Source organism: Nycticebus coucang, chromosome 1 (genome assembly GCF_027406575.1).
Source record: "Nycticebus coucang isolate mNycCou1 chromosome 1, mNycCou1.pri, whole genome shotgun sequence".
In the NCBI taxonomy this organism is placed as follows: Eukaryota; Metazoa; Chordata; class Mammalia; order Primates; family Lorisidae; genus Nycticebus; species Nycticebus coucang.
Window position 1 is genome coordinate 136,831,992 of NC_069780.1, and position 13,330 is coordinate 136,845,321.

The following is a 13,330-nucleotide window of genomic DNA, read 5'->3' on the forward strand; positions in this document are numbered from 1 at the left end:
CAGGTACACTCAACAAGAAGCAAGAAGTAAAGCAAGAGATCCCTGGGCTTCAAAAGTATAGTGAAGATGTCTTTATGAAACCCAGCTCTGCCATGCTTAGGAGAAAAGGAAGGAGCCAAGTAATCCTGGAAGGGTGGTCCTTGAACCTGGGCGTCCACTATTAACATAAAATGGCACCTATAAATATACTTGAGGACTAAAGCAAACAGATAATACTGAATTGATTACTCGCTTTTTGAAATAATTTACTGAAACGATAGTTCTTTTTTCTTTCTTTCTTTTTTTTTTTTTTTTTGAGATAAGAGTCTTGCTTTGTTGCCTTTGGTAGAATGCCGTGGTGCAATAGTTGTGCACAGCAACCTCAAACTCTTGGGCTCAAGAAATTCTCTGGCCTCAGTTTTTCATTTTTATTAGAGAGAGGGTCTCATTCTTGCTCAGGCTGGTCTGGAATTCGTGAGCTCAAGCATTTCACCAGCCTCGGCCTCCCAGAGAGCTGGGATTACAGGTGTGAGCCACCATGCCCAGCCAAAACAATAGTTCTTAAAATCTTTTTCCAACTTGTATGTGTTTAACTGAAACATAGCAGTTGTATATATTTATTGTGTACCTGTTGTTTCAAAATATGTATACATTGTGGAAAGTTAATTAACACACGCATTACTTCACATACTTATTTTTTGTGGTGAGAATACTTACAATCTGTTCTCTTGGCAATTCTGACGAATATAATACATTCATATTAACTAAGGTCAACATGTTGTACAATAGATCTCTTGAACTTATTTTTTCTATCCAGCTGAAATGTTGTATCCTGGGCCAACATCTCCCCAAAATGTGACACATGATATTCAAATGTATCACTAAACGTGCCTTGCTCAAGTTTTATTTTCTTTGAGTACCAACCACATCCAGAAACTGCAGGAGGTACTAAGAACAAAATGATAAATAAGGGATATATCCTACCCCAAGCTCTCCTGGGTTTATATAGTGGAGCTTAAATTCTGGTGAGGGAGTCAGAGAATGAACTGAATAAAACAAACATATAATTTCAAGGATCCTTAATGGCTGTGAAGATCAAGGGACCAAGACAGATAGAGAAGCCAGGCAGATAGTGGTCAGGGAAGAGTTTCTGACATGGAACCTTGATGAGGTCAGGGAGGGAGGCTCAAGGTTGAGGGTGCAACATATCCAGTAAGAGGCGGTGGGCTCAGCATGGCTGAGTAACAACAAGCAGGCCCAGAGGGAAGTGAGCAAGGGGAGAGTGGGAGAAGAGGAGACGGCACACGAGGCCTGCTGGGTCGTGGTCAGGGGTCTGGCTTTTCCTCTAAGTGTATGAAAAGCCATGAAAGCAGCCTTGTCCCATGGAAATACATTAAACCACCAGTGTGAGCTACATATGTGATTCTAAATTTTCAAGTAGCCTCATTTTAAAAAGTAAAAGGAAATAGATTATTTAACCCTCTATATCCAAGATGTAATTTCAACATGTAACCAATATAAAAAATTATGACGATAGTTGACATTCCCCTTTTTATATGACATTCAAATATATCATTAAATGTGACTTGCTCAAGTTTTATTTTCTTTTTTGAGTATTATCCACACAGAAACTGTTCGAGGTAATCCATCATTTTACACTTACAGAACATGTAACTTTAAACTAGCCATAGTTCCGGGGCTTTGTAAGCACATGTGGCTAGAGGCTACCACGTTGGGAGCACTATCGGGTTGAGAGTAGGAAACACGTGTCAGTGCAGGAGCAGAATTAGGCTTTAGGTCACTTACTCTAATTCAGTTCATTCTACTGCAGAAAACTTTAACTTACACTTAAATTCTTCATCTACAAGTAGGTTAAAAAACCCTTTACTTTCATTTTATTTTTTATTCCTGTTTGTTTTTACCATCATACTCATAGCTAAAATTTAGTTAAAAGAACATCAACCTTATGTTATGCTACATATAACATTAACATGTTTACTAAATAGTGAAACAATACAAAAATGCATAAAGTAAAAAGTGAGAATTTTTTACAATTCTACTCCCAAAGATAAGCAGTGGTTTAGTTTGTATCTTTCCAGATTTTTAATACCTATATACTAAAATGTAAATATGTGTATATATTTTTTCTTTTTTTAGAAAAAAATAGGATCAAACTATCTGTATTATTCTGAAACCATCTCTTGTCTGCTGATGGATATGAGCGTCTTTCTAGCACACGGGTGTCCTTAGAGAAGGGCAGGCCTAGGGTTAGCAGTCCCACCACGTACAGAGAACACCTGAGATGAGAAAGAGCGGGAGGCAGAAGGACAGCTGCGTGTCGATTCCTAAATGTACTAAAATATACCTCATGGCCAGCCTCGGCCCCCAAATTTAACAAATGCTTCTGCCCCTGGATCAATTTACAATGTCTCTAGGTGTCATTTTCCTCATCTGTAGAATGGAAATAATAATACTATCTACTTCACCAGGGATATGGGGGGAACAAGTAAAATCAAACATGGAAGGTGCGAAATAAATAAATAAATAAATAAATAAAAACATGGAAGGTGTGTACACAATGCTGAGAACACAGTAAGCTTTCAACAACTGCAAGCGTTCAAGAACTGCAACAGGGTGGCGCCTGTGGCTCAGTGAGTAGGGCACCGGCCCCATATGCCGAGGGTGGCGGGTTCAAACCCAGCCCCGGCCAAACTGCAACAAAAAAATAGCTGGGTGTTGTGGCGGGCGCCTGTAGTCCCAGCTGCTCGGGAGGCTGAGGCAGGAGAATCGCGTAAACCCAAGAGTTAGAGATTGCTGTGAGCCGTGTGACGCCACGGCACTCTACCCGAGGGCGGTACAGTGAGACTCGGTCTCTACAAAAAAAAAAAAAAAAAAAAAAAGAACTGCAACAATACTGATTTTTGTTTTTAGGGGAAAAAACACATATGTGAAAGCATTTTAAAAATAGAAAAGCTCTTTACAAATACAGTCTTCCATCAGAAATAAGAATACAAAGCAAAATTGAAAGACAGCACAAGTCAAGTGAAGGATAAAAACGTCAGTCTTAAAATGGCAGCCTGTCAGACGCTTCTCCACTGAAAGCTCCTATGAGAAGACGTCTGCCTGAGTCGACACACACCCAGAATAGGTAGACACCCTGTAACCTGCACCTGCGCCTCGTCCATACCTAATTTACACCTAATGTATAGAGCCCTACACCTCTTCACGTGAACTGATTTCAAGGAAACTTTAAAAATAATTGCAGAAGCTCACTCATTCGGTTGGGTGCCCTATCTCTGAAATTCTAACCCAGGAATAAGGTGTATGGAAGAGATTTCCCAACATCACCAAAAACATGCCATCATGTTCGCAGCGATAGCTATCAGGAAACAATAACCTGGTCTTGGATGAGTGCCAGTGCAGACTCCTCAAGGTTCAACTCATAACACAGCCTCATGAAAAGTGGTCCAAACTTATATTCTCCCAAAGTGAAATTTTTATTCTCTGCATGGTACCTGGAAATAAAAATGATTCAATGAGCTAGAAGGTACAACACAGGAAAAAGGACAGACACAGACATGGCATGCACCATACTAGGTGCTATGGAGACAGTGAACAAGGAGCCGCTCTCCGGGTCTGGAGGGGAGAAGGGGAGCTGTGAACAAGGGGAGGAATCCTGGAGTGGAGAAGTATCCCGAGGAAGGCGGGAGCAATTTGTGTTCAACCCACAGCCAACAAATGCATTTAAAATTTACAGCAATCCTTCTGCTTTTCTAAGCTTGAGGAAACACACGTATGCATGCTGTGATCACTTAACTAAAAGATTTGAAACTTTTCATTTTAAGAAAAGAATAGTTTTAAAGACAACGTCTTATATGTGGCTTGAGACTTCTATAGGCAGCCAGTGAGAAGTGCAGAACTGTAAACCACCAGTGTAAACTTACTTTCTTTTCTTTTCTTGTTTGAGACAGTCTTAAGCTGTCATTTTGGGTAGAGTGCCATGGTGTCATAGCTCACAGCAACCTCCAACTTAAGCTCAAGCGATCCTCTTGCCTCAGTTTTCCTATGTTTAGTAGAGATGGGGTCTTGCTTTTTGCTAGGTTGGTCTCGAACTCCTGAGCTCAAGCAATCTACCTGCCTCAGCCTCCCAGACTGCTAGGATTACAGGTGTGAGCTACCGCGCCCAGCCTAAACTTACTTTCAATCATCAACTCTATCTGCTTTAGACACCAAGAGGACTATCAGTTGAAAAAAAGAAGCAACTCATGATTATAATAAAATCAGATCTCAGGACAATTTATTCATTATGAATCTTCATATAAATTCACATAACAAATGATCCTAAAATACCATGGAGAAAAGCTCTGACCTTAAACAACAGAATACATTTTTATTTCTGCTAAAAGTCACCAAGGAAAGTGAGAGTAGCATTGTGGCTAGTCTATTCTAAACATAAGTACTGCTAAATAGAAAGAAGATGTGTACTTTTAAAGACGTATTTCGTGATTCAATTACAGACGTTACCAATAATATTTATGGCCTCATTACAACACTTATGAATTAACTTATCAGAAGGCAAAACAGTATAATTATTAAGGATGTTTAGACTGTGATTCCCAATTGATGGTTCAAATCCCAAACTCTTCTCCTTCCAAACTGTAACCATGAGCAAATTAATTAAACACTTTGTGTCTCGGGTTCCTCATCTGTAAAATGGAAGGCAGAAGAGACCCCAACTCAAAGAGTTCTTTTTGTGAGGATTAAATGAGGTGATGGACCTGGCACATAGCAAGTCTTCAATACATGTTAGCTTTTATAAAGTGGTAAGGCATGCTAAGGAAAGCATCTTCAAAAAGCAACATATTTCGGTAAATAGTCTCATAAGAAACTTGTCCAAGATTAAAAACAAAAGAAAGCAAAACCAGAAATTTTCCCAATTTGACATTCACATTGTAAATGGCATTCACACTAATAAAAGTGCTAGAAAGTCAATGAAATAATGAATTGCCTTCTGGATAAGAAATATTCAAGTAAGAGGATCAAAAACCCTCTCTAAACAAAACAACAGTATTTGGTCAAGATTATGAGGGAATTATGTTGCTCCTCATTTTTGGCTCAACAAACAGCGTATGTTTCAGCTTGTAACTCCCCTTTCCCAGAGTGGGCTGCCTGACCCAGGGAGAGAACAGGTTGGTTAGGCCATGGACCCACCCGTCTTCCTACTTGTCCAGCTGTCCACAAGCAGACAGGGAAAGGGCAACCACTGGGCAAAGAGTTAATACATAAATAAAGGAATTAATAAGTCATACTTGAATGTTAATGATGAAGAGCAGAAAAGTGTTCAGAATTTTTATCTCATCCTACTATCCGTACAAATGTCTATAATTTGGGGTAGAAAAAGAATGAGAGGACAAGTCAGAGGGTCTTAAATGACTTAACTTTGTGAAAGTGAAATACAGATTAGGTTTGCTGATATAGTGTGGTTGTAAATTAGCATCATCGTTTTGGAAAATAATCTAGCAGTTATACTGATAAGGTTTAAAAAGTTCATAACAAAATGAACTGATAACAAAATATTCATAACAAAATGCACAGGGGCACAGTTAATCAAAATATCTAACATATAATGGAATATGATATTGCCATCAAAATATGATTCCTAAGCATATAACAAGAAAATATTTATGTTATAATATTAACTTAGAAAATAAAAAAAATAGTATTACATATAGTAATTATTGTAACTATGTAAGATAAAACCTACCAAAGCCACAAGTCTTTGCATGGAGAAAACAATCTATGAAAAACATGAAAATGTTAACAGTGGTTTCACAGACATAGGAGATGGGCCTCAGAGATGGCTGCCACCAATCTTCCCTTCCTACTTGGGCATGCCGCTCTACTCACCCAGAGGTGGAATCCATTTCTCCTTGACTTTGGTTGGCTCTAGTAACTTGCCTTGAACAGGAGAAGCTGTGCCAATTCTGGGCAGTTCCACAAGCCCACTAGCCCACCTGTGCTGTGAACTAGTACAGCTAAAGCTGAACGCATTAAGGATGAGGCACTACAGGGAGGAAGGGAGAGGCCATGGGGAACGGCACTGAGGCATCAGAAACATAAGAGAGGCCTTCTTGCAGCACAGCCCTGCTACCTGCCCACTGCAGGTACGTTGCCTTCGGCCAGCACCAACAAAGAGCTGCCCAGTAGAGAAGACACTCAAATCTGACCCATGGAATTGTGAAAAATAATAGTCATTGTTTTAAACCATTAAGTTCTTTCATGGTTTGTTATGCAGCAACAGAATCTGAAACTGTATCTGTGATATATTTCTTCTTTCCTTGTACAATTTTTTTTTTTTTTTTTTGTAGAGACAGAGTCTCACCCTTGGTAGAGTGCCGTGGCATCACAGTTGACAGCAACCCCCAGCTCTTGGGCTTAGGTGATTCTTTTGCCTCAGCCTCCCGAGTAGCTGGGACTACAGGCGCCCGCCACAACGCCCAGCTAGATATATTTCTTCTTTCTACTGCTTTGGTGTTTTTCAAATTTTCAACAGATTTAATTTGATTTTTTTTTTTTTTTACTTTAAAAGTAACATTAATATTTTTTCATATAGAATTAGTAATGTCCATTACAGACAAGTTTGAGAAATCAGAAAGATATGCACTCAACCAAAAAATATATAATTTATAATTCCCAGAAAACCACAGTTAAATTTTGGTATATATAATCTTCCTGTATTCCCTATATGATCATCTTGTATTTCTCTCTATAAATATACAATATAAATGCAGGTCCAAGTATAGAAATATATCTTTAGGGGCAGCTCCTGTGGTTCAAGGAGTAGGGTGCTGGCCCCATATACCGGAGGTGGTGAATTCAAAGCCAGCCCTGGCCAAAATAAAAAAAAATACATCTTTAAAGAATGGTGAAAAGGGCTTGGTGCCTGTAGCACAGTAGTTACGGCACCAGCCACATACACCGAGGGTGGTGGGTTCAAGCCTGGGCCAGTTAAACAACGATGACAACTGCAACAAAAAATAGCTGGGCATTGTGGCAGGCACTGGTAGTCCCAGCTACTTGGGAGGCTGAGGCAAGTTACTTTTAAACCCAGGAGTTTCAAGTTGCTGTGAGTTGGGACCCACGGCATTCTACCAAAGGCAACATAGTGAAACTCTGTTTCAAAAAAAAAAAAAAAAGAATGGTGAAAAGCAGCAGTGGCCTTAACTTTAGTAATGAAGCCTGTTGATATGATCACTCACACTGTTCCCTGTTAAGTGAAACCTTTGCTGGCTTTCCCAGCAGCAGGCGATAATTACACCTGAGTTCTGACATAGCAAATTCTAATATCAAAAAGATCCAAGAGGCATAAAACTGGAGGAGTTAGTGTGGCTCAGTGAGTAGGGCGCCAGCCCCATATGCCGAGGGTGGCGGGTTCAAACCCAGCCCCGGCCAAACTGCAACAAAAAAATAGCTGGGTGCTATGGCGGGCACCTGTAGTCCCAGCTACTTGGGAGGCTGAGGCAAGAGAATCGCTTAAGCCCAGGAGCTGGAGGTTGCTGTGAGCTGTGTGATGCCACGGCACTCTACCAAGGGCCATAAAGTGAGACTCTGTCTCTGAAAAAAAAAAAACAAAAAAAAAACTGGAGGAGTTAGAGGAGTTAGCAGTGAAGTGATCCAAGTGAGAAATACTGAAGCCTGAACTAAGACACTGGTAATAGGGGTGAAGAGAGAAGGGCTAGAGATGAGAGAAACCAAGGAAGTGGAGGTTTTAATAATAGGAAGGAGAAGCCATGAGATTCGGGGAAAGGCCCTGAGTGACTAGACAGTGAGATAGAAAACACAGGAAGAGGAATAAATTTGTATATGTTTGAACTTGAAGACCCAGGGGATACGTAAGTGGAGTTAAGTGAATAGGCTGGTGATTTCTTCAGACTCAAATTATCTGTTTTTCTATTCTCAGCACCTGGCATGTAGTAAGAACCCAATAATTATTTTTTTCTCTTTCAACAAATGAAAATAAATGTCTGGAGTTCAAGGTAGGCATTTGTACAAGAGTTTTGGAAGTTATCAATGCAGAGGTTGACAGTTAAAATCTTGGCAATGAATAAGATTGCTCAGGGGAAGAAACAGAGGAAGAGATGAAGGTGGCAGAATTTTAAGGAAATGCCTCACCTGTAAATGGCACGTTTAGCCAGCTCCATGTCATCCCGGGACTCACACAAATGAAGCAACGTTCTCAACTCCTCCTTCAAGATAAGCTTGTTCTGGGTCAATTTCTCTTCCCACTTTCTAAAATAGGTTTCTGGAAGAAAGCACAATATGGTGGCCATCACGGAGGCTGACTAGGATTGTGAGGAATCTGACTTTCAGGGAGAGGAGGAAGCTACTCACTAAACCCACTCACTGCCAAGGGGCACGAGAAGGCCTCACAGACACACAGCTGCCATCACTAGCTGATCTCCTTGAGAGCAGCTGGGTGTCAGCAGACAGCCCAGGCCCACTCAAGACTTTCTTTCTTTCTTTTTTTTTTTTTTTTGGAGACAGAGTCTCATTATGTTGCCCTCGGTAGAGTGCCAGGGCGTCACAGCTCACAGCAACCTCAAACTCCTTGGCTCAAGCGATTCTCTTGCCTCAGCCTCCCTAGTAGCTGGGACCACAGGTGCCCGCCACAATGCCTGGTTATTTATTTATTTATTTTTTATTGTTGTTGTAGTTGTCATTGTTTTTTGGCAGGCCTTGGTCCAGGTTTGAACTCACCACCTCTGGTGTATATGGCTGGTGCCCTAGCCGCTGAACTACAGGTGCTGAGCCAAGACTTTCTAAAACAGAATCTCTGGGGTAGGTTTAATGGGAGAGGAGGGATACCAGTGAGGACATAGGTGATGAACAGTGTTGGAGAAACAGAGGAGGGGGCATTCTAGGTATTAGCATGAGTAACAGAATACAACTGGGAGTGAAAGGTGTGGAGGGAAGAGCTGTGACTAGATTAACAAGAAACCACACTGGTCCCCAAAAAGGATCCATTAGGGAAGAGCAAGGAAGCCAGTGGGGTGAGATGTATGTACATAGTGTGGCATACAACACAGTACCCTAGGGGTTCTTAAAGTGACAAAAGGCTGGCAGGATTTTATAAATAGCAGTCTAACAATGGAGTACATTGGCAGTGATTATGTTAACTGCCTTTCAGAACGTGTGCACAACCGTACAGCCTTATGAAGACAATGATAATAGGAAATGATGACAATAGCAGACAATGACCTGGAGCCTTAACTGCAAACCTCACATAGCTCCAAAATACCTGGGGTAAAAAGAAAGGACTGAAGTGAAATCTAGACTGAGTCTACTAAACCAGCGATATTCTCTCCCTGTGCCTAGGGATTACCTTCCTGTCCTGTAGGTAGTGTTGAGTGTTAATATGATTAGTGGAGCAGGAAGGGCACCCTGATTCTGGAGGACTGAACTATGAGGGAATGAAGACAACAAGTGCTAGTCAGGTGCTCACAGACAGGTGGCCTTTAGAGGAGGGAGAGCTGGGCCTGGAGCTGAAAAAATCAAGAGGGATAAAGAAGAGTCATTAAGGCCAAGGCCGGGTGCAGTGGCTCACGCCTACAATTCTAGCACTTTAGGAAGCCGTTGCAGGTGAGCTGCCTGAGTTCAGAAGTTGGAGGCCAGCCTGAGCTAAAGCGAGACCCCGTCTCTACTGAAAATAGAAAAACTAGCTGGGCATTGTGGTGGGCACCTATAGTCCCAGCTACTCGGGAGGCTGAAGCAAGGGGATCTCCTGTGCCCAAGAGTTTGAGGTTGCTGTGAGGTACAACACTACGACACTCTACCCAAGGTGACAGAGTGAGACCCTGTCTCAAAAAAACCCCAAAAAGACAAAGAAAAGTCATTTAAAAAGTCTCAGATAGGTTCATAAAGGAGCTTAAATTACTAAGAACAACTTTATGTGTAGGAGGGAGGGAATAAATGCAAAATGATTTCTCAAATCCTGAACAGGAACAGAATCTAGGATGGTGTTCTTATGTTTTTAGCTTTATTATAATAAATATGCAAACATACCCCAAAGTAGAGAGAACAGTATAATGATAGTTCCCTTAAGTGCCATCACCTAGCCTCAACAATCACCAATATTTTGCTAATTTTGTTTCCTCTACACTCCCCAAACAAGCTGGATTTTTTTCAATGCCATCCCCAGATTTCATATTGTCAAGTTTCTCCTATTTAAGAAATCTTTGATCATATCGATTTGTTCAGCACAGAATGAAAAATATTAATGCATCATCACAGGGCACTTTTGTTTCATTTGATTTCATTTATATGTAGATATATTTGTATGTTTTGGACATGCAACATAAAATGCAGTTTTCACTGAAGGCTATATCACAAAGTTTGAAAGCCAGTCATCTATGGTTCTTCAACTTTATTATACATATAAATCGTGGCCTTTCTACCTGCATTTTTATCAACCACCCAACAGAGGCTGATGCTGCTGTTCCTAGAACCACACTTTGGTGTAGATCTAGAAAGGACTATCCGCAGCACTAGTTTTAGTATTTTTTCAGGATCATGGGAGACAGGATAAGAGAAGAGCTGTAGACTTTGTAGCAGTACAATGTGAGATGAAAGGTGAATGCAGATTAGGAAACTAAGAATAAATGGTCTCAATTTTTTTTGAGACACAGGGTCATGGAAGGAGACACTGAACAGAGAGAAGATAGAGGAAACCAGAATGACAGATCTATGAAAGAATTGACGAAATAGATTCTATTACCTTTGGTGCCAGAAAGATTATAGGCAACAGTCACCTTCTTATGCTGAAATTCCTTTAATTTTATGATATTATCTGTAAGTAGGTATCTTCTAGCTAAAAATTAGAGGAAAAAAAGTACAATCATTTTGGCTGTTTTATAGTTAGCAAATAACATAAGTAGAGCCTGATTGCTCTAATTAACTGATCTTATCTTTATCTACTATAAGTGATCCATACAAACAGGTACAAATATGACAGTAACCCCTGTGGGGGAAAGAATTCTAAGAAAGCAAATCCTTGGCAAGAGAATTTTTGTGTGTGAGAAAGGAGCTAGTAGTGTTTAATTCTATGCGGGGATTGGTAGACAGGAAACTGGGATGTGAAGGACAAACAGGCATTTGCCATCTGGTTAAGGAGTAACAAGGGCATAAAAAAATAGCTATAATTTAAATGCAAAGCTATTTTGGATTCTTACCTAGAGAGAAGCACACCATGCAGGGTGTCCTAAAAGTGACCCCTAATGTTGCCAAAGGAAAAATGGGAAATTGTAGTTGATTGTATTTTTATATACAAAATACTATAAAATTTTACAAAATATTCTCTACATGTTGGCCACCTCTGTAAAATTTTGTAATGATTACTTTGTAAAGAAAGGTGCATTTAGCTAGTTTTCCTTTTCTCCTTTGTATGGCAACTTTAGGAGTGACATTTAGGATACCCCGTTTTGTTATTTATGACATGTGGAGGTCATGGCTCTCGGATCTGGAATCTAGGAATCCTCATGCTACATTAGAAATCACTGATCACAGCTTGGCAGATTTGGGAAACATCATCCTTTTATTAGGATCCTCAGCTGTGGATGAGCTAAAACGGGTGAAGGTTGGCCAAAGAATCACCCACTAAAAATTCTATTCTACGTGCTTTAATAACAAGATGACAATAAAAGTTGCAGTTAATTTACGGAAAGGCAGTCCAGGGAAGTGGTAAAGTACAGGTCCCTACTACTGGCCATGTTCAAATTCCAGTTAGTTCCCTCTGATCTTGGGCAAATTACTTAACCTTGCTGTCTCCTCCTCTGTAAATGTAGGTAAGAACCATACCTCTTCCACTGGGTGTTACCTCTAGAGGTGAGGAATTAATGTAAGTAAAATGCATTAAAATAACGCCTGACACAAAGTGTTAAATTTTTTTTATCACTTTCAGATTTAATCGTTTTCATAAAAATGTCAAGGGATAATTGAAGATGAGACTTGCTCAACGTCTCTTAGACTGATAGAACTGAGGCTTCAAACTCGGGGAGTCTAAGACCACCACTCCCAAACCCTGCAAAAAAGTACACCCAAGGGGGCAACCTGGAAATCTAAGTCGCTGCGTCTGAGGGAGTACTACAACCCCAAGGCCAATATTCGAGACATCCTTCGGTTTCCAGAAAAAGAGGGTATATCCACGACCCCCAGAGTCCACCGCTGCATTCGCGCGCAATTAGAGAGCAAGGACGCTCTCCAGGGCAGAGCGCGACTGAGCAGCTGCGGCTGCTCCAGAAAGATGCCTGCTGGGGCCTAACACTCCCTTCTTTCCCATGCCTCCCTTTCTCCCACAGGTTTAAGCTGCAATACCTCCAAAAGGGCAGCGGCAACAGTTGGAAGCCAAGCTTCCCTTCCCGGGATATAAAGAGATATGTAGCACCTGCCGCAGAACTTGTCCCAAGGGCCGAAATGGGGTAGCCATGCTGTCCCGGACCGTACTAACTGCTGGAACCAAAAAGGCGCAGAGCGTCAGCCCAGTCTCCAAGAGCGCCGAACAGGATTCGTCCAATCCGGCTGTAACCCCGCCCTTTCCTCTATCCGCAACCCCCGCCTCCCCGAAAGCCTCTCTTTTTGGTACGTGCCAAGATGGCGGCCCCCATAGTGCGGCGAGGATTGCTTCTGCTGCGGAAAGTGGTTCTGCCTCAACTATCCCCAGCAGGTTGGTGGCTGCTACTTGATGGGGCTGCTTCGTTAGGTCCCTAATTATTCTGTTCTTTGAGTGAAGGGAGTGATGAACTTTCAAGAGGAGAGAAACGCTCCTGGAATCAGGCTGCTAGGAGAAGCTATTGGAGTGTTTGATAACAGAAAAAGGAGATAAATCTCTGATCTGCCTCCTTCCTTAAAATAGTAATATCTGCCCATCCAAAGGTGTGAAGAGCAGAGGAAGGTTATATTTTACGTATGATATGCTGGATTTTTGTGTTAGCGTCGTTGTATTTCTGCGGACCACAAAAAACCTAAATGTGTCCACCCCTGGGGCTGTGACATTTATTTTCATTTTGAGGTTTTCTTGGAGGGACGTCAGATAGACGTTTTCCCCACCACCTCACACTTGGCCAGACCCCAAGTCATCACTTCGGGGGAGAATTTTTTCAGTACTAATCTCACTTTATCTGATGACCTTGAGCACACCTCTTGACTGACTTTTCGTTGCTATAGTTTTCCACGTGTAGGTAATAAATGCTAATAGTTAGTTGCAAAATACTTTAAATTGTATGGCAGCCCACTCTCAAAGCCTACTTTGTAGGCCTGATGAAAACATTGGAAAAATGTATTGTTTATGGAAGGCAAA

At 41.2% G+C, this 13,330-nt stretch overlaps 2 protein-coding genes across 2 annotated transcripts in view; one reads left to right on the top strand and one right to left on the bottom strand.

Annotated features, from left to right (window-relative positions):
• The window catches only part of PTCD2 (pentatricopeptide repeat domain 2), a 32,858-nt gene extending 20,387 nt beyond the window's left edge, over window positions 1-12,471 (bottom strand). Inside the window, exons 1-4 of the mRNA XM_053589018.1 lie at window positions 12,349-12,471; window positions 10,754-10,846; window positions 8,152-8,281; window positions 3,377-3,494 (exon numbers count right to left, since the gene is read on the bottom strand). Coding sequence (XP_053444993.1) covers window positions 3,377-3,494; window positions 8,152-8,281; window positions 10,754-10,846; window positions 12,349-12,460 — 453 coding nt within the window. The 5' untranslated portion in view covers window positions 12,461-12,471. The remainder of the gene's footprint in view (window positions 1-3,376; window positions 3,495-8,151; window positions 8,282-10,753; window positions 10,847-12,348) is intronic.
• Window positions 12,472-12,590: 119 nt separating this feature from the next.
• Window positions 12,591-13,330, top strand: part of MRPS27 (mitochondrial ribosomal protein S27) — a 113,118-nt gene continuing 112,378 nt past the window's right edge. Inside the window, exon 1 of the mRNA XM_053589030.1 lies at window positions 12,591-12,697. Within this exon, the coding sequence (XP_053445005.1) occupies window positions 12,625-12,697 (73 nt within the window). The 5' untranslated portion in view covers window positions 12,591-12,624. The remainder of the gene's footprint in view (window positions 12,698-13,330) is intronic.